This window comes from Musca autumnalis, unplaced genomic scaffold, assembly GCF_047663935.1.
Source record: "Musca autumnalis isolate F117 unplaced genomic scaffold, ASM4766393v1 scaffold_4, whole genome shotgun sequence".
NCBI classification, from domain to species: Eukaryota; Metazoa; Arthropoda; class Insecta; order Diptera; family Muscidae; genus Musca; species Musca autumnalis.
The window spans coordinates 158,160,577-158,187,568 of NW_027411977.1; the positions used below are offsets into that span (position 1 = coordinate 158,160,577).

Below are 26,992 nucleotides of genomic sequence, written 5' to 3' on the forward strand. Positions count from 1 at the left end.
CAAAAATATGGTGATAAAGCTTTTAATCAAAATTTTCAGGGTGGCTTTTTTTTCTGTGTAGTCGAAAAGAAATTGGCAAAGCAATCTGCAATATCTTTCTCACTGACGTACTCCCTATTATTCATTTTTATGACTGAGGGTATAGAAGAGGACTTCCTTTCCATTGAAATAAGCAACGAAGGATGATGACTATCTTCAGGAGTAGATATTGGGGGAATTCTGGTTAATTCAAAATAGTGAGGATCATTTACAAATGTAAGATCAAGTAATCTATTATTAATATTATTAACCTTATTAATCTGATATAAATTGGCATCAGAAAAAAACGGAAATAATATCAAACACCCAGAATTTAGAGGTGTTAGAAGCAGAATTTAGAGGTGTTAAAGCTTCAGAGTCGGGCAGTTCAAGCCATTTTACCGATGATAAATTAAAGTTACCAAGGACGACAATTTATTTACAATCGAATTAATTGCATTTATATGACGCTGATAGATGGGGAATTCTGATAATGGGGGAATATATGATAAGGTAACAAACAATTTAAATATTTTAAGATCAATGCAAATAGCTAGAAATTCAATACTATCCGTATCATTACATATGACAGTATTGGAGGAAAATTTATTATCCACGGCAATAAGTACACCTTCACCTTTCTTATTGCAGCGGTCTTTTCTATATATTTGAAATTTAGAACAAAGAATTTCAGTATTTAGAATAGAGGATTTTAACCATGTCTCTGTAAAGGCAACGATAGAAAATTCAAAATGGAAACTATTAATGAAAAGTCGAGATAATTTTGTGTTTAAGCCTCGAACGTTCTGATACCCGAGTGGAAAATTCTTATTTAGTTTTTTGATAAATGTCTAGGAGGTAAGTGAGCTAAGTTGTCAGATCTTTCAACAAACTCTTTTACAAAAACCTCTTTAGGCCAGAATTCTTTAGAAATTAGGATGTCAAAAATGTTAGAAGGAACGATGATTTTGAAAGATAATCTATTTGTGTGTAACGAACGAAGTTTTAACGATTTAAGGAAAAAGTCACCTTCAATCTTGGATCTAATATAAAAATCTAAGTCCTCAACTGTGGTATCTGACGCAAATCTGGCAACAAATAGCATTCTCATAGCTGATGCTACAACTAGTGTTGGGCAATCTCGTTCATTGAGCGGATCGATCTTTTTCATTCCGTTCACCAAAAAGATCCGGGTCGTTTAGTTCGTTCGTTGGCTCTTTTTCGTTCCACAATACATTTGACTGTGTTATTTTCTTTTGAAGTCGTTCGTTCTCTGCTGCATATGACTCCGTCGTTCTTTTCACCGAATCGTTCTTTTGAAAATGTTCGTTCACGAATGACACATTGTGTGCTAATGGGGGTGGTTTTGCTTCTGAACGTAGTGGTGGTGGTTTTGATATGAAAGAACCAGATGAACGAATGATGCAAAAGAAAGATATGACCGAGATGTGCTGTTACTGAGCGAGAGTAGCTCTCTGAATCATTGTTTGTTTTGTGTGGAAATTTGTGCTGCTTGCGCTAACGCAGCGTTTGTTTATAGTTTGACTGCAAAAGCAATGCATTTGTTTTTTTTTTTTGCTTGCTTGTGTGTATGCAAAGCTAATGGTGGTGGTTTTGACAGCAATGACTCGTCCATCGGGGATCTAAATCATAGCCGACCAAGAAGAGGGCACACAAAATTCTCAATATTTGCAACTTTTGACAGTGTGTTAGTAACGTTGTATGCAAGCATGCTGCAAAACAAAAACAAATCAAAACATTTGTGTGCTCTTTCGTTGCGTTCGGGTCGTGTGTGTGAATTGCCGAAAAACTTCGTAACTTTAACAATACCAAAGCACGACATTGATCTAAATGAACGATATAAAAGAATGAGCTGGATACGGATCCGTTCGTTCTTTTCACGGAATCGTTCCTTTGAACCGGTTCGTTCATGAACGACACAACTCTAGCTACAACCAATGGTTTTGGTGCAGATTTCGTGGTATTGCCTTAGTGCCGTGTGAAGAATGTGGATTTCCATTAGGTTCAACAGCTTCACTACGAACGGATAAAGGAGTTATCGCCTCCACCGCTGCAATCATATCAGCACGCGAGTCTGCAGCCGACAAAAAACTGGCATAAGATCGGGTACAAACACTTTCTGTTTGACTAACAGACACTGCTTGGGACCCAGACCCACCACCCGAAACAGTCTACTTGCGAGACACTGTTTTAGCCGATGCCTTCTTAGCAGACCTTTTACGTTTCGGCTCAGGTACTGTCGGCGAGGACACAAATTCATCCAGATCCGGATATTTTTGGAAATGAGAACCAAATTTTTCCAATCGAGAATGTACCGACGCAATTTCATCTTTCATAGATGTAATTTCCGATGATACGTCTTTCACAAAATTATAAAAATCAGCACTAAGTTTCCTACAATTGGGACAGCACCATCGAAGGCCAAGAGAACTATCGTTAATTGAATCAACGACACTAGCTCGAACACCAACGCACTTAGCATGCCACTGATTTAAGCAGAACCAACATGTAATAATGTAATGGGGCGGTAAGTTTTATATCCCCAACGAAGACTATATACCAAATTTCAGCCATATCGGTGTGATAATGAGGACAAAACCTTCAAAATACCGAAAATCGGGAGATATCGTTCTATGGGGGCTATCTGGAAACACAAAATACAAAGTTGCAACCGATTCTGTTGTCAAATGGGACTAATACATTCAAAATATATTAAAATGACGCGTACTTTATATGGGGGCTATACCAAAACGTGGACCTACATAAACCAACTTTGGTAGGAATGTTTTTTGTCCTCTGGAGACACAAAATACCAAATTACAACCAATTCGGTGGTAAAATGGGACAAATATCTTAAAAATTCCTTAAAACGACGACGCGTCACGCGTCATTTTGTATGGGGGCTATACGAAAGCGTAGACCTACATAGCCCACTTTCAATACCAAAAGTCCTACGTACAAATAATAGATTTTCCCACAATTTCATCCACCTACGTCAATCCGTTCGGACGCTAGAGTGATTTCCACAGACGGACAGACAGACAGATGGACGGACATGGCTTTATCGATGTAGAATTGCACGCTGATCAAGAATATATATAGTTTGTGGGGTCTACAATTGTTATTTCGAGTAGTTACAAACGTAGTGACAAATTTAATATACCCCCATCCTATGGTGGAGGGTATAAAAAGGAGCTCTTTCAATTTATGCCACAAATAAAAATTAAAAATTTTTCGACAATAAAACTTTGTTAGATAAATTAATTTGTATCACACTGTTGAAATTGATTATTTTTCTACACTTTTTTAACTAAATAAGACACAGATAACACTTTTTAATAGTAATATTTAAATTTTATTTGAAATAATCACGGAGCACAACACTAAGTATGTTATTAACGCGAACAGGGTTGCCAGCGAGTGGGCAATGTTTTGCGATTGTCCTGATATGTTATCGGGACGAGGAGCGCTTTGATTAAGCAGTTGGGCCAGTTGAGTGGAATATGCTCTATCAGTTGTGATTGCAGCTTACCGATGACCAACTTCCGTGTTGTGTCTGTTCGCATTTTGTTTGCTACGTTTAATCTGGTACGTACTTTTGCTGAAACAAGGTAGTGGTCCGATCGTACATCCAACACGCTTGATGCATGTCTTCCATCTATCACAACGTGATCAATTTGATTTCTTGTTCTTTGTTCTTGTTCTTATGAATATCGAGATGCTTAAATCTGGTACTGCTAACTACCATGTTTCTTGCAGCTGCAAAGTCTATCAGCTTCATACCATTGTTAGATGTTTCACTGTGGAGACTGAATTTCCCGACTGTTTGGCCAAAGATATTCTCCTTTCAAATTTTGGCATTGAAATCGCCTAGTATAATTTTAATGTCATGGGCAGGGCAGCGGTCATAAGTGTCTTCTAAGCGCTCGTAAAATATATCTTTGGTCTGTTCGTCCTTGTCTTCAGTGGGAGCATGAGCGTAAATAAAGCTGATGTTGAAGAATTTTGCTTTTAATCGAATTGCAGCGAGTCTTTAATTCACTGGGGTGAAGCTGGAGACAAGATGTTTTAACCTCCGAACAACTACAAATCCGCAAACCAAACTCATGCTTTGTGTCATGGCAGCTATAATACAGTGCGTCACCTTTAGGTGTTGTTGTGACGCCTTTCCCGTTCCATCGTTATTCCTGTATGGCAGTAATGTTGGCCTTGTACTTTTCAAGTACATCTGCCAATGCGTAAACTGCACCTTCTCTATAAAGAGTGTGAACATTCCAGGTGCAGATTCGCAGATCGTGGTCCTTAAAACGTTTGCGGGGGTCGTCAACTTTGAGGGATTTGTTTTTCTTTTCTTTGGTTTTTTATAGTAGGCCTTTTTTTCTAGTGGAGGGTTACTAACCCGACGCCCAAACCCAAGTTTTCAACGTTCTTATCTTACCTCATTTTTTTTCTTTGGCAAATACATTTGTTTACTTTTATTGAATATTCTATTTATAAACTTTTCATTCTCTTGCAGGTGTAACAGTGACACGATTAGCCATGATGAATCATTGCCGGGCTTTAACTATGGCCTGCCGTTATACAGAAGGTGAAACAATGGTGTGTGTTTTAGATTTCAAGCGTGAAGTAGGACTTTGGCATGCTGTTCTCACTTCGGTGCTGAATGGGATGCATGTATTATTTATTCCATATGCGCTTATGAAGTTAAGACCATCATCTTGGATGCAGTTGATAACGAAGCATAGAGCTTCATGCTGTCTAGTCAAAAGTCGAGATTTGCACTGGGGCCTCCTTGCTACGAAAGATCATAAAGATATAACTCTTTCATCTTTGAGAATGCTTCTAGTCGCCGATGGAGCGAACCCATGGTCGTTGTCCTCATGTGATCAATTTTTAAGTGTTTTTCAGTCCAAAGGATTGCGGGCTGATGCCATTTGCCCATGCGCCAGTAGCTCGGAAGTGTTTACGGTTTCACTGCGTCGTCCGGGACGTTCTGCTGTTGGATTCAGTCAATCAGCTACTGGCAGAGGTGTACTATCTATGGCTGCCTTGTCACACGGCGTCGTTCGGGTAGACAGCGAAGATTCTTTGACTTCATTAACTTTGCAGGATTGTGGGCAAGTTATGCCTACAGCGACTATAGTTGTAGTTAGATCAGAAGGACATCCAGTTTTATGTAAAACTGACCAAGTCGGAGAAATCTGCGTCACTAGTGGCGCGACTGGGTCGACATACTATGAGTTGGAGGGCTTGACAAATACTACATTTAAAGTGCAGCCACTTGTGGAAGATCCTGAATGTGATAAAGATGGTCAAATTATCAAATCAAAGCCAATAAGTGAAGAATACTTTGTGCGGTCCGGTCTTCTAGGGTTTCTAGGGCCAGGAGGTTTGGTTTTCGTGTGTGGATCACGTGATGGTTTGATGACTGTTACTGGACGTAAACATAACGCCGATGATATTATTGCAACGGTATTGGCCGTAGAACCCATGCGTTTTATATATAGAGGTCGTATTGCGGTTTTCAGCATTAAAGTTTTAAGAGATGAACGTGTATGTGTCATTGCTGAACAACGACCAGATTGCTCAGAAGAGGAAAGTTTCCAATGGATGTCAAGGGTACTACAAGCAGTTGATTCCATTCACCAAGTTGGTATTTATTGTTTGGCGCTGGTTCCGCCTAATCATTTGCCAAAGACCCCTTTAGGAGGCATAAATCTATGTGAAGCACGTAGAAGATTCTTAGAAGGAACTCTTCATCCGGCTAATGTTCTAATGTGTCCCCACACTTGTGTAACAAATTTACCTAAGCCTAGGGAAATCCACCAGGGTAAGTATAATAAATAACAAACAATAATATTTCCTTTGACAACACGTTAATTGTTCAAATTAAAAACAAAACTGTCTGAAACGTACGTCATTTATGTATACTACGGTTATGACTTTTTGACCTTTATTATCAAGAATGATGTTGTGAGAATGAATAAGCTTTTGTCTATTAATGATTAAAATAATATTTATTCAATTTAAGTATTGAAACATGCCTCGGAACAAACCACTTCAAAATTAAATTTTTAATAAAAAAAAAATACAATGAACTGACAATGAACTTTTCAAAAAAAAATTTCCTTTGAACGAATGAACTTTTTTGCCTATCAATGACTAAAAATAACTTTAGTGCGTTTAAATATCGAATAAGAACACTCACAAGGCACTTTTGATTGATATGATATGTGAAATAAAAATATAAGTGATATAAAATGATATACAGTGATTGATATTCGTTTTAGGCGCAAGATACATTTTTGTGTATATGTATTTGTATTGGTAAAAACCAAAAATGTTTTGCATTCGATGAATCCGAGTTTCACCCATACAGAATTCGCGAAATGTTATCATATTCTACATAGTATGACTGAAATTCTCTAAAATAAAGTGTTTCAGGAGGAATCCCATAATGCCGACCATTAAAATTATATTTCGCGGAAGCTGTGTTGGGCATCAATCTAGAAAAATTCAGTGTTTTGGAGTCGGAGTCTACGAGTCGGAGTCGAGCAATTTTGCTGGAGTCGGCGTCGAAAAAAATAACTCGACTCCGACTCCGGGCAACATTTTTTCACATTATAGAAATATAACATTAAATTTGGAACATGAACATATTTTTAAAAATCATTATTTATTTTTAAAGAAAGGTATAAGAAAATATATATGCAAATTATATATTATACTAAGTTAAAGGACAATTCACAGGATATTTACTATCCTCTGAAGTGTAGTCTATTCATCCCTATTTTGTTGATCCAATTGATTCGTTACATTTTTGCAAACAAAAGTAAAGTTCTATGACAATCGAATTCAGATTGGACCTTTAACTTCTTTCGCCAGAAGTCTTACTGGTCTTCTCACAAAGGTCTATTGGTATTCTCATCTTGTTTTTTATGAGAAGTCACCCTTGTTTTCTATTGAAGACATTGTGGTCTCTATGGGAAATCCTGTGACACAAAATGGAATTTAAGATCTGGGGGAGGAAAATTCCTTTTGGGAATGAAAGCTCTGAGTCATGACATAATGATTTTTATGATTGACCCCCATCAATCATTGAGAAAATAGCTTTATATCTCTGTTTGGAGATATTGTTTAATCATTTTAAGATGAAATGTTTTCAGTTTCAGCTGACATGTTTCAGCTCAGTTCCTTCCATGTCTTTTTGTTCTTGAACTCAAAAAGTAAAACAAAATGAAATTTTGTACAAAAATGTTCCACCAAAAATTATTTGTAGGTTTCCCATATCCAAGAAATCGATATTGTAACATTTTCATTGTCCTTTATTAGTTTTACCCATTACTTTCTCAAAAATGTATGTATGTATTTCGGTAAATTTCGCATAATCTATTAACTATATATTAAATTCGGATGGTCACGCTTCTGAATTAGACATCATAAATTCGTTGTTGGTTATCTTTCTTCTAGGATTCATTATATACTCAATGAGGGTTTTATATGTAGACATTCAAATAACCGGATCTGTCCGTCAGGAACAGATATAGTTCATGTGTATCCGAGTTTTCTACACAATCAATTGCATACACGAAATTCAATGAAATACATAATCATAGAGTTTTCATGAGAACGGATCGGGTAAAAATGATAAAGGACAATGAAAACATGACAATATCGATATCTTGTCCTAGTGGACCGACCCTACATAACATTTTCCTAGCAACATTATTGTAGAATATTTTCATGCACGAAATCTAATCGTTTGCTAATTTTTCAGTTCCAGAAAACATCCATCTGCCACTCCACACCAAAGTTCAAAATGTGAGCTAGTTTAAGGGGTGATCCCTACTTATAAATTTGAGAAAAAAGTAGAAAGAATAAGTAGCATAGAATATGTGGTCAAATTTTTAAGTCGATCGGAACAATATTGCCTCAGTATGAGCGTTGGATGGGAACAATTTATTTACGTAGTTTTCTCGAAAAAAGTCATGAAAAATGGCTTTTATTGAACTTTACAACTGGGGGTCTCCTTTTAAGGCTAAGCACACTAAAATGTTGAAACTTGGTCGTGAATTGCTTATAGTTTTTATTTTATCGCCCCATCATTTTCACATATTTTGAAGGCTTAAAGATTTTCTCACGCGGAAGAATTCCGTCCAGAGTATACTCGTGCAAAAAAAAGGAAAACCGACAAAAACTTTCTAACTTTTCCATTTTCAATGTAGGATTCGGAGAAACAGTATTAATATGTTCAAATGTATTCGAACGAATGCCCTTTCCAATGAATATGTAAGGAAAAACTAACACATTATCCTATATAGGCCAAAATATAGGAAAAAGTTAAAAATTTGTGCACATTTTGTTCATTTTTAGTGGTATAGGAATTCACTCTCGGAGTCGACCCGGAGTCGTGAAAAAAACTCGCCTGGAGTCGGAGTCGAGCCAAAAATACCTCGACTCCGAAACCCTGGAAAAATTGATAAAAATGGGTTGAAGCCAACAAGTTTTTTTATGTTCTTTTCCGATTTCTGGCTTAACGATACATTTCATAGACTTATACCCAAGGAAAGAATGACAGAATGGGCAACATGAAACTAGTGTACGATGTTTCGATATATCAACTGCATCCACCTGAAATTGATGCTTGCATTTTGAAGCCGAAATTTCGGGGGTTTTGAATTTTCTCAATAGTCCGGACGCGCAACAAGATAATATTCCAAACTCATAATAGGATTATAGAACTCGCGATTTTACGTCGTTTAATGTATACTTCATGAGTGTGATCCTTACAGTATCCTAGTAATTGGAGTCTAAAGGCCAATATTTGAGAAACCTATTTTTTGCGTTTAAAATTTACAAGTCTCATTCTTTTTTTTTCATTTCATTTATTTACTATGGAATATAAACAAGCCAATATGGTCAATATCTTATATTAACAATATACAATACAAATAAAATTAACAACAAAAAAAATAGAAATTAAAAACTAAAATTGAAGCAGGCCTTCGCCGAAGGTTGTTTACCAATAAAACACCGAAGACTTGCGTTTTAAAGAGAACTTTTTTAACTTTTACTTTGCTTGTTCGATCAAATGGTAACCAATGTAGCTGCCAAGGATGTATTCTACATAAATGGACGGTGGCGCAAAAGTCGATTGCAAAGTGATTTTATTGAATTTTGCTCTGTTTAAGTACTCCTCGTGAGAAGAAATAGTAGGGCGTAATGTAAATTAATAGCTGTTTACAGTTGCATAAAATGGTATATAGAAAGTAGGTATGTACAGGGTTGCATATGTAAATATTTACAAGGCATTTATCCGTTAAATTCAAATCAAAGATAACTCAATGTTGTATGGAAACTTATAACTAACGTGAAATTCAAATAAAGTAGTGATAAAATAAAAGAATTAGAAATATTTACATAATGGCTTGCTTCAGTCTCCCCCTCTGTTGCTGAGATCGTCCCGATGAGGCATCAGGAATAATGGGTTCTGGAATATACTGAAATCTCCCCCTAGAATAAAGCTGCGTCGATAAGAAATAATGACATGAAGATGGCATCCAAGTAGTCATCTTGCTTCTTTTTGCTAATCTTCACAGGCGGTCCAAACAATCGTGAAGTGTTTCCAGGCGTTATTTCATCAGGCGGAATCGCTCCTCGGAAAATGCTCTGTATAGAATGCGGAAAATAGTCATTGGTTTTATTAGCCAGTGGTCTTCGTGCATTGCAGCATTATAATTTATCTTCTGCGGTGGTGGAATCGAATCAGGTACAAAATGCGGTGTAGTCGGCAACGGTGATACCTGGTGTTTGCTTTCCACATATTTTATCAAATTCGTCATGCTCTTTATGACCTTGTTGGTTGGCGACTTTTCATGACCTACCACATCCAATGAAAACATGTTAATTTCTAAAGGGTTGGTAAAGTCAAACTTCCTTTTGGGATCATCGACGAGATACCAGAGACGCTGCACCATGTTGAGAACGATGTCAGTTTGCTCCATGAAATCCGTACCAATCAAGGTTCGGTTTCTGGTTGCGTAAGGTAAACAGACAAACCGTATCTTCTTGTTACGGCCTCCGATGATAATGTTACCTCGGAACAAACCACTTCAAAATTAAATTTTTAATAAAAAAAAAAATACAATGAACTGACAATGAACTTTTCAAAAAAAAATTTCCTTTGAACGAATGAACTTTTTTGCCTATCAATGACTAAAAATAACTTTAGTGCGTTTAAATATCGAATAAGAACACTCACAAGGCACTTTTGATTGATATGATATGTGAAATAAAAATATAAGTGATATAAAATGATATACAGTGATTGATATTCGTTTTAGGCGCAAGATACATTTTTGTGTATATGTATTTGTATTGGTAAAAACCAAAAATGTTTTGCATTCGATGAATCCGAGTTTCACCCATACAGAATTCGCGAAATGTTATCATATTCTACATAGTATGACTGAAATTCTCTAAAATAAAGTGTTTCAGGAGGAATCCCATAATGCCGACCATTAAAATTATATTTCGCGGAAGCTGTGTTGGCATCAATCTAGAAAAATTCAGGTTTTTGGAGTCGGAGTCTACTAGTCGGAGTCGAGCAATTTTGCTGGAGTCGGCGTCGAAAAAAATAACTCGACTCCGACTCCGGGCAACATTTTTTCACATTATAGAAATATAACATTAAATTTGGAACATGAACATATTTTTAAAAATCATTATTTATTTTAAAAGAAAGGTATAAGAAAATATATATGCAAATTATATATTATACTAAGTTAAAGGACAATTCACAGGATATTTACTATCCTCTGAAGTGTAGTCTATTCATCCCTATTTTGTTGATCCAATTGATTCGTTACATTTTTGCAAACAAAAGTAAAGTTCTATGACAATCGAATTCAGATTGGACCTTTAACTTCTTTCGCCAGAAGTCTTACTGGTCTTCTCACAAAGGTCTATTGGTATTCTCATCTTGTTTTTTATGAGAAGTCACCCTTGTTTTCTATTGAAGACATTGTGGTCTCTATGGGAAATCCTGTGACACAAAATGGAATTTAAGATCTGGGGGAGGAAAATTCCTTTTGGGAATGAAAGCTCTGAGTCATGACATAATGATTTTTATGATTGACCCCCATCAATCATTGAGAAAATAGCTTTATATCTCTGTTTGGAGATATTGTTTAATCATTTTAAGATGAAATGTTTTCAGTTTCAGCTGACATGTTTCAGCTCAGTTCCTTCCATGTCTTTTTGTTCTTGAACTCAAAAAGTAAAACAAAATGAAATTTTGTACAAATTACCCATTTCTTTCTCAAAAATGTATGTATGTATTTCGGTAAATTTCGCATAATCTATTAACTATATATTAAATTCGGATGGTCACGCTTCTGAATTAGACATCATAAATTCGTTGTTGGTTATCTTTCTTCTAGGATTCATTATATACTCAATGAGGGTTTTATATGTAGACATTCAAATAACCGGATCTGTCCGTCAGGAACAGATATAGTTCATGTGTATCCGAGTTTTCTACACAATCAATTGCATACACGAAATTCAATGAAATACATAATCATAGAGTTTTCATGAGAACGGATCGGGTAAAAATGATAAAGGACAATGAAAACATGACAATATCGATATCTTGTCCTAGTGGACCGACCCTACATAACATTTTCCTAGCAACATTATTGTAGAATATTTTCATGCACGAAATCTAATCGTTTGCTAATTTTTCAGTTCCAGAAAACATCCATCTGCCACTCCACACCAAAGTTCAAAATGTGAGCTAGTTTAAGGGGTGATCCCTACTTATAAATTTGAGAAAAAAGTAGAAAGAATAAGTAGCATAGAATATGTGGTCAAATTTTTAAGTCGATCGGAACAATATTGCCTCAGTATGAGCGTTGGATGGGAACAATTTATTTACGTAGTTTTCTCGAAAAAAGTCATGAAAAATGGCTTTTATTGAACTTTACAACTGGGGGTCTCCTTTTAAGGCTAAGCACACTAAAATGTTGAAACTTGGTCGTGAATTGCTTATAGTTTTTATTTTATCGCCCCATCATTTTCACATATTTTGAAGGCTTAAAGATTTTCTCACGCGGAAGAATTCCGTCCAGAGTATACTCGTGCAAAAAAAAGGAAAACCGACAAAAACTTTCTAACTTTTCCATTTTCAATGTAGGATTCGGAGAAACAGTATTAATATGTTCAAATGTATTCGAACGAATGCCCTTTCCAATGAATATGTAAGGAAAAACTAACACATTATCCTATATAGGCCAAAATATAGGAAAAAGTTAAAAATTTGTGCACATTTTGCTAATTTTTAGTGGTATAGGAATTCACTCTCGGAGTCGACCCGGAGTCGTGAAAAAAACTCGCCTGGAGTCGGAGTCGAGCCAAAAATACCTCGACTCCGAAACCCTGGAAAAATTGATAAAAATGGGTTGAAGCCAACAAGTTTTTTTATGTTCTTTTCCGATTTCTGGCTTAACGATACATTTCATAGACTTATACCCAAGGAAAGAATGACAGAATGGGCAACATGAAACTAGTGTACGATGTTTCGATATATCCACTGCATCCACCTGAAATTGATGCTTGCATTTTGAAGCCGAAATTTCGGGGGTTTTGAATTTTCTCAATAGTCCGGACGCGCAACAAGATAATATTCCAAACTCATAATAGGATTATAGAACTCGCGATTTTACGTCGTTTAATGTATACTTCATGAGTGTGATCCTTACAGTATCCTAGTAATTGGAGTCTAAAGGCCAATATTTGAGAAACCTATTTTTTGCGTTTAAAATTTACAAGTCTCATTCTTTTTTTTTTCATTTCATTTATTTACTATGGAATATAAACAAGCCAATATGGTCAATATCTTATATTAACAATATACAATACAAATAAAATTAACAACAAAAAAAAATAGAAATTAACAGCCTGTTCATGTATGTCGATAAGAAAATGAATGCGCAAGAAAAACTACCAAATTTGAGTGTGTTTTTCAAATTTGTTTTTTGTTTTGAAGTAAAAGCAAAGGCAATAATATTTCAAAAACTAAAGTTTGGGTGTGTTTCATGCGCACACATTTTCGTTTCGAAATACATAAACTGGGGGTTAAAACTAAAATTGAAGCAGGCCTTCGCCGAAGGTTGTTTACCAATAAAACACCGAAGACTTGCGTTTTAAAGAGAACTTTTTTAACTTTTACTTTGCTTGTTCGATCAAATGGTAACCAATGTAGCTGCCAAGGATGTATTCTACATAAATGGACGGTGGCGCAAAAGTCGATTGCAAAGTGATTTTATTGAATTTTGCTCTGTTTAAGTACTCCTCGTGAGAAGAAATAGTAGGGCGTAATGTAAATTAATAGCTGTTTACAGTTGCATAAAATGGTATATAGAAAGTAGGTATGTACAGGGTTGCATATGTAAATATTTACAAGGCATTTATCCGTTAAATTCAAATCAAAGATAACTCAATGTTGTATGGAAACTTATAACTAACGTGAAATTCAAATAAAGTAGTGATAAAATAAAAGAATTAGAAATATTTACATAATGGCTTGCTTCAGTCTCCCCCTCTGTTGCTGAGATCGTCCCGATGAGGCATCAGGAATAATGGGTTCTGGAATATACTGAAATCTCCCCCTAGAATAAAGCTGCGTCGATAAGAAATAATGACATGAAGATGGCATCCAAGTAGTCATCTTGCTTCTTTTTGCTAATCTTCACAGGCGGTCCAAACAATCGTGAAGTGTTTCCAGGCGTTATTTCATCAGGCGGAATCGCTCCTCGGAAAATGCTCTGTATAGAATGCGGAAAATAGTCATTGGTTTTATTAGCCAGTGGTCTTCGTGCATTGCAGCATTATAATTTATCTTCTGCGGTGGTGGAATCGAATCAGGTACAAAATGCGGTGTAGTCGGCAACGGTGATACCTGGTGTTTGCTTTCCACATATTTTATCAAATTCGTCATGCTCTTTATAACCTTGTTGGTTGGCGACTTTTCATGACCTACCACATCCAATGAAAACATGTTAATTTCTAAAGGGTTGGTAAAGTCAAACTTCCTTTTGGGATCATCGACGAGATACCAGAGACGCTGCACCATGTTGAGAACGATGTCAGTTTGCTCCATGAAATCCGTACCAATCAAGGTTCGGTTTCTGGTTGCGTAAGGTAAACAGACAAACCGTATCTTCTTGTTACGGCCTCCGATGATAATGTTACAGATGGTGGACTTCACAACACATGCTGTAACTGCGCCATCCGCTAAACACACATTTGCACCATTCTCTTCCAGAATATTTTTTCAAATTTTGGTTAGCAACACTAATTTTCGCTCCACTATCAAACACTGCTTCACCCAACAAACCAAAAATCTCCACATGTGTTGTTGGTAGAGTGCGAGATCGAATTGAATGCCAGGTACTGTGGGTTGTTTTTGTTGTTGTAGCTACATGTTGAGAAGTTCGACCTGTAAATAACAGGCGAGCCACAACCATAACAAGCAAATAGTTTTCGTGTGAGTGGTTATTGTTGCTGTGCATTAATCAGGCTTGGTGCAGTGTGACCGTTGTGCCACTAAAGCAGCGTCGCCCATAATATTTCATCAATACTATAGCATATGTGTATGCATGGGTGAAAAAACCCTGTCGGACTTTTATTAACCAGTTGATAAAATGATTGATAATAGATCGATAATTTTTAAACTGACTAAAAACTGGCTAAAAAGTTATCTAGAGATGAACCACTTTGAACAGAAAAAATTTTCGGCAATTGTCCATGTCTAGATAACTTTTCGACCAATATAAAGTTAGTCGAAAAGTTATCTAGAGATTAACCACTCTGAAAACAGAAACATGTGCCGTCTGCAAAGTATTTGTGTTTGTCGAAGAAATAAGGCACAAATGTATAAATAATTCGCACTTGCTTTTTCTTAATATTCTTCGTATAAATGCAGCATCCAGTTATAGAATACAGTGTTGATGGACTGAACATATTCGTACATATTACTCACATTATTCTGGAATTAAAAAGGAACACAAAAAGGAAATATACAAATTTGCCCCTTCTTCTCTCTAACAAAAAAGAGAGAGAGAGACAAAGAGAGGGAGAGAGAGAATATGAAAAGTGAAAAATAAAAAACACTCAGAAACAAAAATTTTTTTTTTTCAGATTATGTTTTAAACTGACTAAAAATAGGCAAAAAAAAGTTAGTTTATTATCAGTCGAAAAGTTATCTGGCGTTGGACAATACTGACTACTCAAGCGCTCATCGCCTTGTAAAATTAGTAAGTTGGCATAAGGCAAAATTATCGATAAAATGCCACTTATGTTTAAAAAAAAAGCTAGCTTTATGTGAGCTTTAAATCGGCCACAGTCCCTACAGGGAAACAACAACCACATGATATTCATCGTTTGTTTATTTACACGTACACTGTACGTGAGAGAGAGAAGCAAATGCAAAAACAACTCAGTGGGCGCCCTCACTATACTTCTTTGCAAAGACAGCGCGACCCTGCACTAAAGTATCAATTTTTACACTTTTTTCGGCTTTGACGCTTCCGTGCCACTTTTTTATTTCAATACCAAGTGTGCCACTTTTTGAAATTTTGTGGCACTTTTTCATACCTTGTGCCACAATTTGTAAATGAAATTGTCATTTGTAATATAAATTCTTTACATAAATCACAAAGAGGGGTAGAAAAATCGTCGAACAGGAATACACGATTTTGAAGTAGGGTGTTGAAGTGACGTGCGGCATGTTTTTGTATTAGGTTGTTTCTAATGGGTACTTTACACGATATGTTTTTTACATATGAGCTGTCACTTTGCATATATATTTTGTATGGGAGAAGTGACAACACATATGTAAAAAACATATCGTGTAAAGTACCCATAAGCGATATTTGCATCTATAAAAACACTTTTTCTCGATTTGTTGGAATGAGCGAAAAGTTTTGATAGTGGAAGCCAGACAGTTTGACTCACATAACGGTTACACTCAAGACTCTTTCTTATCAAGTGAAGAATTTTGTTGGAATTTCTATGGATAATGCACTTAGTATAGTTGAAAAAATAGTTCTGTCGCTTCCTTATAAAATGGAAAATACACAACATTTTGCAAGTAATTTTTTAATAAATAATGGCCATTGAATATTATTTTTAGGTTATTAGTTCTTAGAAATTAAAAGAAAATGTGATTTAATGTATTTTTTAAAATATTGTATATTACTACCACCAACGTGGTGCAATGGTATGCACACCCGCCTTGCACGCAGATGGTCGTGGGTTCGATTCCCCAGCCACGCAACATCAAATTTTCAGCGGTGGCAAAATACCCCTCAGTAATGTTGGCGACATTTCCTGAGTATTTCAGCCATGTAAAACTTCCTACAAGTGGTGTGGTAAGACAGGCTCAGACTTGGCGATAAACTGTAGCCAATATGAATCGGTGGGGACTCAGTTATCCCGCCTGGGATGTTTGTGGAACAATTATTATCATACAGTCAACCAAAAAAGTCTACATACACCCTATAAATCTCGAGTTTTAAGGGTAAGGAAGCATTTTTATGAAAATCTAAGTACATAGTTCTATTTCATATTCCTAATAAACAATATTACATACAACAAAAATATATTCCGTAATACGAATAACGGTAAATGCTATAAAAATTAAAAAAATAATAGAGAAAAAGTGTACATACACCCAATGAAATATTAAGATTACCGTAAAATTTATGAAATAAACAATACAAATTTTACATTTTATTGCTTTATCGAATGTCTCTGGTTGTCTATGATACATTTTAGACGAAATAGGACCATATTTGTGCTTTAATTGACGTTATTTAAGGTCAGACTTCGCGTATAGCTCGTTAAGGCGGACCCGTGCAGATTTCTTTGAGTTTTTCAGTCTGGTAGTTTATGAAACCCCAGGCAATACAGTGGGACTAATTATTTTAAGATTCTAGATGGCTTTGAAGTTGTTCTTATGGATAATATATGCTCCTGAGCTTCGCTAAATATGCGAATTCCTGAGTTTTTCATAAATTTTATAGTTTTCACAGCATTCCAAGGGTCAAATTACACGCAAGAACCTTGGAATTACCTTGTAATACATTTTTGGACCTTAACTCAATCAGAAATGTACAAAATTATTCTACAAACCCGCTCCTAAAATTTCCAAAGCGTCAAAATAAAAGCACCACCAAAGAATGCATGAAATTTACACTGTTAACTAGTATGCTCTCGTATTATGATCGTTAGGGTCACTTGAAGCGCTATAAATGTCGGAAACTTTTACATTGCTGATTCAATGGATGCTCGAGGATTGTACCAGACCTTATTACAAGGTAATTCGAAGGCTTCTGCAATTTGTCCCTTGGAATACTGTGAAAACTATAAAATTTAGCATATAATGTTTACAAGGACAACTTCAAAACGCTCTAGGATCTCAAAATTATCAGTCCAACTGTTTTTTCTGGGGTTTTATAAAGTAACAACCTCAAAAACTCAAGAAATCTGCAAGGGTCCGCTTTAACAAGTTATACGCGAAGTCTGACCTTAAATAACGGCATTTAATCCAAAAATATGTTCCTATTTTGCCTAAAAGATATCATGGACAACCAAAGACATTCGATAAAGCAATAAAATGTAACATTTGTATTGCTTATTCCATAAATTTTACGGTAATCTCTATATTTCATTGGGTGTATGTACACTTTTTCCCTATTAATTTTTTAATTTTTATTGAATTTACCGTTATCGTATTATGGAATATATTTTTGATCTTTGTAATATTGTTTATTAGGGATATGAGATAGAACTATGTACTTGGATTTTCACAAAATGCTTCCTTACCCTTAAAACCCGAGATTTATAGGGTGTATGTAGACTTTTTTGGTTGACTGTATATTACTACTTATATACGAATTGTTTCTGTAAATTTTTTATATTGTTTTTTGTTTTTAATAATAAAAAAGTGTGCCACCTTTTGTGCCACTTTTTCGAAAGACATGTGACACTTTTTTCCAGAAATGATACTTTTTGTGACACTTTTTGAAATTTTCCAGCGGTCACGCTGGCTTGGTGCGTTGTTTTGTTTTTCGACGTTTCGCTGCTTCAGTTTTCTGCACTCGTCCACTGTGTGATTCTTGAAATTACAGTTTTCATCCCTCTTTTTCTCTTTCAAACAGACAAAGTGCGCTATGCCCATGTGAGCGGCAAAATGAGCAGCGCAATGCAAACTTGTACACACGCTGCGACTTTTGATGCATGCATCACCATTTTTTTAGCGGTGTTGCAAAAAATAGTAGTGATGGAGGGAATGAAAATGTACGAAATGTATGAAATGTAAAATTTCATGACTAATCATTTAATTAATTATACCATTTAGAATGTTAAAATTATTTAATGTACATCATGGATTTAAAAGAATGTAATAAAAATAAATGGACTAAACTTCCTCCTTTATTTGATAGTATGTTGTTAGTTTTTTATTGCCTTCATAGTTGAAACTGAATTGATTGTGTTCCAAATGTGTTTTTAAAACATCAAAACGCGAATTGCAGAAAAAGAGTTTAATTTTTTGAATCGATTGGATTAATATTGACGCCGTTCGTTGCTCAATTTGTTGCCAACATTTCGTAAAAATATTTCAATAATTATAATTGTGTGAACACCCATATTGTCGGAGTTTTATTACCTGTATCTCTTAGAATGGAATAACCCGAATGTTGGAAAATACATTTTTACCTAACAATGTTTTTTCCAAAAATTTTGTTATTTACATTTGTCGAGAAATATTAACAAATATTTTTACCTGTTTCAATAATTTTGGTTTAACAATTTATACCTACATGCATTCAACAATCATAACATGTATGTAAAATCGTATATGTTTGTTACAAAAATTACACTTCTTACAATATTACGAAAAAATGCAACCCTACAAGTACGAAAATGGTGATGCATGCATCAAAAGTCGCAGCGTGTGTTTCGCTTCAGCCAGGGGAGTTGTTGTTGTTCCGTCGTCAATCTCAGCTAGTGCGTGTTCTGCTTCTCGGCATGCGGAGAGTAATTCTTCGAACGTTGTTACATTCTCTCGTCGCACACGCTCTCTTATTTTCGTCTGCAGAAGACCAAATATTATGTTCAGCTGAATTTCTTTGGCAACTGTTGACTTTACTGAGAGAACAGCAAACGCTTCTTACAAACAAAGCTGTCCGTTGGTTCTACTTTTTGTTGTCTTTGCTCGATGCTTGCAAATATGCACCAGTTCGGCATGGGAGGGGAAAATGTTGTTTTTATTAAGGCTTTTGCTTTATCGAATGTGCTGACAGTGATTTTAACGCCAATCCACCAATTCGCCGCTTAGCCTTCTAGCAATAACTGCAATCCTGTTAATGCGTCGGAGATGCGTTCGATGTCTCTATACACGGCGATTGCTGTGAGGAACTCCTCAACTGCAGCTGGATCTCTCTGCCCATGGAAGCGCGCAGTACAATGAGAAAACGAGCCATTGCGGACGTTGTTACCCATTGTCTGGAGTAGCTTCTGGAATTGAGCCTCAGTAAATTGTGCCATTTCGTCAAGATGATGCTCGTCGCTGTTGCTTGATGCGTTGTTATTGGGTTCTTCTGTGTGGTCGTGTTCCGTGGCCACAAGTTGGGTGCCAATGAAGCAGGCCTTCGTGGAAGGTGGATACGTTTACCAATAAAACACCGAAGACTTGCGTTTTTAAGTGAACTTTATTCACATTTACTTTGCTTGTTCGATCAAATGGTAACCAATGTAGCTGCCAAGGATGTATTTTACATAAATGGACGATACTATTTGTTGGTGGCTCAAAAGTCGATTGCAAAGCGATTTTATTGAATTGTGTTCTGTTTAAGTACTCCTCGTGAGAAGAAATAGTAGGGCGTAATGTAAATTAATAGTTGTTCACAGTTGCATAAAATGGTATTGTAATGTACCGATTGTACAAGGCCGGACCTGAATGATGGAAATTGGTGTTGTATTTGTATTGAGACCAAAAAGACTAATGGGAGCCATTACTACTGCTAGCTATCAGGCGGATGGGGAGTCCGTGTCTTTACTGTTCTCAAAATCATTCCTCCTAAACATAAACAAAAAATATTATTTAAGACTCCCGAATTACTAAAATGAAACTAAATGTAGATGAACCAAGTATCTATTCAACACTGCACCCCTGTTGAATCAGATTTAAAGCTAAATAAAACAAACATCAACCTCAGATTGCAACTAACGGAACTCCCGATGACGATTGGAGTCCGACCCCCTAAAACCATGGTCTCAAGGGTTTTGGATTTTTGTGGAGACCCCATTAAAGGCGCCGAAATTGCGTTTCGAAAAATAAATAGAAATAAAAACACAAACGTTTTAGTTTCTGATTCGATAAAAAACAGAAGCTTTATTGAGTTAATAAATATAATTAAAGGGAAAGATTACCTGTGTTACGAGTGGCCGTCGAAAACGAAGTGTCCATAATAATGCCGAAAGGTCGCGTAGGCGCAAAAACAACACTCGTTAGAAATCTCCTAGATGACATATCAATGTTGTAACAAAAAAGGAGTAGGCCGTTTTCTAACGATTATGCAAATTGAACACAATGAATGTAAGACGAAAAGCGAGCATTTCTAAACAATGCAAATTTAAACTAAATATTAATTCTTACTTAAACACCCCATACTTGCAAATTTACCTGTCTATCTTACCTCACCATCAGTATGAAAAATAGCAAATTAATAATAACAAGATTATATTTTTATAAAAAAACTTTCCTTTAAAATTATAATCCAAGAAAATATATTTATGATAATAGCTATAATGGATAAATGTATAATTTTCATAATATTCATGACTTTATCTATTTGGGTGCATACACTCGATAAAAATACAGTACTAGAAATGAGATTTTCCTCTTAAAAAGACAGAATTAATTACAAGTTTAATGAAGCCAAGAATAATAATCGAATTTGGTAGGATAATATTTGATGTTGGAAGGATCCAACAGAGAATAATAAAAGGATTTAAATTGATTTACGAATTCTAATGACAATAAGCTCTCAAGAAGATTAATGTAACAAAAGGATCTTTTTACCATAAACCTTAATTTTGATTTACGTTATTTATTTTTGGTTAAAAGGGTCAATTAGCCCAATTTAATGGATTCAATAAAAAATTAATAAATTTAAGGAAATGAAATTATGGTTTAAAAAGATCGCTTTGCTGACACCAATTTTAAGGATTTATATGCAAATAATTCAAAGTAAATTTTTTTACACATTTGGTTTGTTATAACTCAAAACTCACTCTTAATTTCTGGCTACAATCCTTTGAGCCACTCCTACGAAGATCGCCGAGGCCTTGATGAACAAGCGTACGCATGTGGGTGAAGGATTATGAGGATAATGATGAAGGCTGTAAATATTTTAAGAGACTTATTAAGGCTTTGAAATGTTTGCATACTTTATGGAGCTTTAGTTTTGGATTATTATTTATACTTATAATGCAGAACTTTTTGGTTTCCTAAAATTAAATTGTTATTAAAATAACGTCGGAGTTGGGAATCGAACTCAGGTCCCTTGACTTGTTGATAAGATACAATGCCCGCTTACTACCTGGGTTATTGCGGGTGTTGTCGACTTTGGCTTTAAATACGGTTTTTTGTGCTGCAGCAAACATTAGTGTCTGCCCACAATCATCCGCCAATCCGAAATGGACTGTAGCTATTTTTAGCCCACTGGATGTTGTTCTTGTGTTGCGCCCCAGCAAAATTTGACGGAATGGGTTCTTTGCGATGACGTGATTTCATGTCATCTTTTGCATTGGTTCAAAGGAAGTCGTGAAAGATCCGATCTTTTCATTAGGATTTGAACCAATGCAAAGGAAGTCGTGAAAGATCCGATCTTTTCATCAGCATTTGTACCCATTCCATCGCTCCAATAGAGATGATGTTTGTGTTTTTATTACACACCTGTTTATTTTCATTTTGGTATGTTCCAGTACTGCAAAAATCTACTAATTTTAACTATTTTTTCCGATAACATAAAGGAAAAATTGTTATCGTAGTAAAAAGAAGTAGATTCTTGCATTTTCTGGAACAGACCAAAGTTGTTAGAACTGTCGTCGTGATGTTGTCTTACATTTCCTGCATATCAAACAACTAAAACTTCTAAACAATTGGTATTATATGAAGTCCCAAACATCGAGCTAAAAATAGAATCGGACTGCACACATTGCTATTTTAAAAGTTCCCTTGTCTGTTCTAAATCTGACATAGAATGAAATCAATCAAATCTCGCTTCTTGGAATTTGAAACGAAACGAAAAGGAACAAGAATCTGAAAATAAAGAAGAAACTACTTTTGGAAAGAAACAACTAAAAATAAATTAATTAAGCATAAATGGTATTTTCCATAAAAAGTCTCTCCTCCCCGTTCGTTACATTTTGTTCTTAGAGATCCCTAAAGCAAGCCGGGTTGTAGATCCCTACATATTTCCGTCACTAAACAAAAGAGTATAAATTACCAAAATGTTGTTATAAAATAACAAAATTATAAAATAAAAGTAATTTACGAAATAAAAATACTTAAAGGAGTGCATTTGGAGTCCATGATGAAATCTGAACTGGTGATGGGAAGATAATTGAAAAAACCTTTTGTAAGATGAAAGAATATCAGTTGCGGAGAACGGAGGAAGTAATCTTTTGCGTTGCAGCGGTGGTGATTACATTGCAATTTTGGATGTAAACTTTTGAAAAACTAAACTGATAAATTAATTGTAGCTATTTCATGAATTCGTTTGAATTAATAAAGAGTTTTGTTTTTCATGAAAACCATATTTCAATACAGCATTTCCATTTTCCAAACAAGACATGAAAATTTCATGCCAAGGGGTTGGTGAAAATGACATGCCAAAGCATTGGTTAAAATGACATGTCAAAGCATGGGTGAAAATGACGTGTCAAAGCATTGGTGAAAATGACATGTCAAATCATTGGTAGAAATGACATGCCAAAGCATTGGTGGAAATGACATGTCAACGCATTGGTTAAAATGACATGCTTAGGATCCAGAAAAGAACGTCATCTTTTGGGGTCCACGCTCATATAAAATTCATCGATGAAGATGCTAAAAAGATGACATGCTAGATCACTTGCACCCATGATTGAATGTCATCTTTGGCATCGAACATTTTGCTGGGGCCGCACAGTCTCCGAGTTTTATTAATTGATGGTTTTTTATTGTAAATATTCCACAATTCCGAAAACAATGCAAACTGTTATAATGTGGAGAAATTAGTCGTATCAAGTAATTATACATTCGGCATTACGGATGTGGGATTCCGAAAGTTTTTCCAAAATGGCCGATAGTTACACAGATGAAATTTGGCCAACCCTTGAGTCCCAATAACAATGGATCAAAAGGAAATTTGCTCGATAGACAATTTATATTCTCCCAAATTTGTAAGAAATCACTGTGACTGATGGCGGTGTTTGCACAACTTTTTGGTTTTTTTTTTTGGCGAATAAAAGATGGTTACCCATTTACGGCTCAAGAATCGGAGGGCCTAAAATGAGGATAGTAATAGCGATCTAGATTGGACAAAAAGAGAAGTTATAGTGCCACGGAATTCCACTATGTATGATCACACCTTACTTACCTTAGTACTTGGCAAAACACTTGATACACAGTTTAGTTACAATTTATACAATTAGAGAATCGTTTTTCGGTACAGTTCCTTGGTATTTTTTGTGAGTTTTGTAACACAACAACCATAAAGACATTTGGTTAGAAAAAATACTTTATCAAATTTATTAACATTAAGGAATAGAAAATACCTTTGATTTGCGACCGGTTATATTATTTTGAAATTAATGAGATCACACTTCGGTGTAAAAATTTTGGTTTGCTATGATATTTAAAGATTTAATTACACTTTTGCTTTCTCTATGCTGATTGCAAAACTCTAAGTCGATTAAGAATCTGTTTCCGCTATTGATGCTGTAATGAACATATTTTTGAGCGGCAGAATTTCTTGCGAACGTTCCGTAGTGGATCTCTAAAGGATACCAGATGTCTATAGATCGGAGTAGGACAATGGGAGTTATAATTAGCTAGCAAAAGCAGTCGGCTGGGGGGATTCCGTCCTTTCCTTTCTATACCTTGTTCACCATTACAATAATAAAAAACTCCCTTTTATTTAGTTATAATTATCATACCAGAAACTAAGTTTAAATACAAAGTCGTTACCAGAAAAATGAAAAAACAGCCCTTAATGTTAATAACGACAGACCATTAAATTTTAAGCTTTTCTTTGATTGCATTTTGGTCTAACACCTTTGGCTTCTCCACGATGTTATTTGGAGAGCCTCGCCTCATAACCCAGCCCAATCCAATGTCCTTATGGCGGTGGAAACTATTTTTAAGGACCCCATAACGTAAACTGTATTAACCTATCATTCCATTGTTGTTGTCATTTTAGAGAAACTCCCCAAGAATTATCTTAGCGAAACATATCCATTTCTATTCGATTTATTAAATTCATATCTTTTGAGGCAACTGATTTTATATAATTAGCAATGGTATATAATCATAATATTAAATTCTATCTGTTTTTTTTTTTTTTTTTTTTTTTTTAATTCAACTGTCTTTGTGATTATCTATTTAACGTAGAAACTTATACAAATGCACGTACAATAGTACTGCCAGTAGGGTGTCGTACGCAAAAATACTTCATTAGATACATTAGCGATTATAATGTAAAATAATAACAAACTGAGAAGAATAAATACAAAGTGGGAATGAGAGAACAATCAGATGAATGTCCACAAAAAAGATGAGTGGAAAAATATAATTGGTTTTGATCTGTTGTTTTCGAGTGATAATTGTTCTCCCATTTACTTATGAACTACAAAGCTACAGAATCAAGATCAATTGAACAAGAATTTTACGTAAGGAGAACGAAAAGCAAATTAAAGAGCATCATTGCAATCTCTTTATTGTATAATATTACTCTTGAAACTTTTCTTAGTGAATTTATGGCAATGACTTAAAATTACTAAAGGGTGGATTTAAAACTTACCAACCAGGGTGATGATTAAAAAGGCCTTTTTAGTCTCAGCGGTGTTGGTTGTCGATGCATGCTGGAATATCATTACAAATTCTTGGTACAGATGCTCATTCATTTATCTTTGTTTGGGTTTAAGATTAAATCTTTGCTACTATTTTAATTCTAGCTTACTGTTAATAGCAGTTGTATACACGAAAAATTTCGTTTAGTTTACTCAGCACTAAAGGATGAATATGATCTAACGAAGGGATCAAGAATATGTAAAGGATTGGAAATCGCACTTTAACACTGCCACTTTATAAATGGATTGGCTATACTTCGTTATAATATATAATTTATTGATTTTATTCAGAGTTAGAATTTCGAATGCTCGTTTGTTTAAACTATTTTATGGTTTTGGAAATTACCATTTGATTTAGAGATTTTAGAGCCGTTTTCCGATTCACATATTATTAATCACTTAGTTTTATCATATTCACTTTTTCAATTACTATTAAAAAGTATAAAAATAAATTTACTTTATGGATTATTATTTCTTTCGAAGCGTGTGTATGATCGCAACCATCAAATGAACTGAATTTTGCTGTACTTTTTGGTGGCACTTCTTTTTTACTAATTCTTGTCGTTGGCCCACGTTGTGGTGGTTTAACAGAAGTACCGTATTGTGCTGAGATTGATTCTCCTATCATACTCTATTACTTGATGCTGCTTTGTTGTTACTGTGCAGATTATGGTTTTGATTTGTTTCTTTGCCTTGTCGATTATGACGAATTGCAGAGACGTTGATTAAGAATTAAAAAGCAATTCTGACTACACTTAAGCGCCGCATTACACACACACGTCATATATATGCTCAGATTAACATTGCCGTCATCCATCCTTATCTCCTGAGCGCTGTTTCTTTTTTTTTAAGCTGATAGATTACCTCTAAGAAATTTGTCGGTCGAGACAAGTTTATGGGCATTTAAATCCTTCTTCGATGTTGGAATTTAACTGGATTAAAGGTATATTAACATCGATATATAGGCACAGATTAGTTGGCGTAACATCAATTTAAGATAACCATCCTGTGGAAATGGGACTTCAAGTGAGTGATTTAGAGGTTTTCCATGAACCACTAAGGAGAAAAGAGTTGATAGTCTGCGAGGACAGACGAATGGTATTAAGAATAAATCTTATCAATAATACAAGGGCATTTGTTGTCTTCGTTTACCTGAATCTGATTAGGCCAATTCAAAATTAATGATTTTCCACGGGAAATTGTAAATTTGAGGCAAAACGTTTTATTTTATTGCCGAGGAAGCAAATTCACTTCTAGATGGGTATAATATTACTCGGATTTATTCGATTTTATAGACTTTTATTTTAAAAATTTGTTCTTCGCAGATCGACTAGCAGAATAGAAAGAGGAAGTTTTCCAAACTTATAGCTCACAGGAAGTCTCTGCTTCATCAGTTCGTGTGAATAAGTCAGTTGAACAAACAGATGTTTACTTGACCGACTGACAGGCTAATTTTCGGCTATCAATCTGTTTAGTCAATAGCTAAGACACATCATAGCAAGATATCGCATGCGATAAACAAACATTCAAAGTATCTCTGAGCCGTTGCAATTTAAATATTGTGTTTATTGTTTTGAAGGCAAAAAGTCCATTACAAAACTAAATAATTCTTGCTCTATGAGCGTAAGAATTATTTGGAAAAAGGACTTATTTGCGCATATCTTTCGCATGAAAGGTTCCTATTGATTTCCCGTCAGTATCTTGTAGTACATAATAATGATTTCCAAGTTTCTTTTCTATTTTTGCCTTAAGAAACGTTGGTGCGAGT

General features: G+C 35.2%; 1 protein-coding gene across 3 annotated transcripts in view; it reads left to right on the plus strand.

Annotated features, from left to right (window-relative positions):
• DIP2 (disco-interacting protein 2) overlaps positions 1 to 26,992 on the plus strand; it is a 527,750-nt gene that overhangs the window by 260,250 nt on the left and 240,508 nt on the right. For all 3 annotated transcript variants that reach the window (XM_073984060.1, XM_073984061.1, XM_073984059.1), the window contains one exon: positions 4,556 to 5,869. In XM_073984060.1, coding sequence (XP_073840161.1) covers positions 4,556 to 5,869 — 1,314 coding nt within the window. The remainder of the gene's footprint in view (positions 1 to 4,555; positions 5,870 to 26,992) is intronic.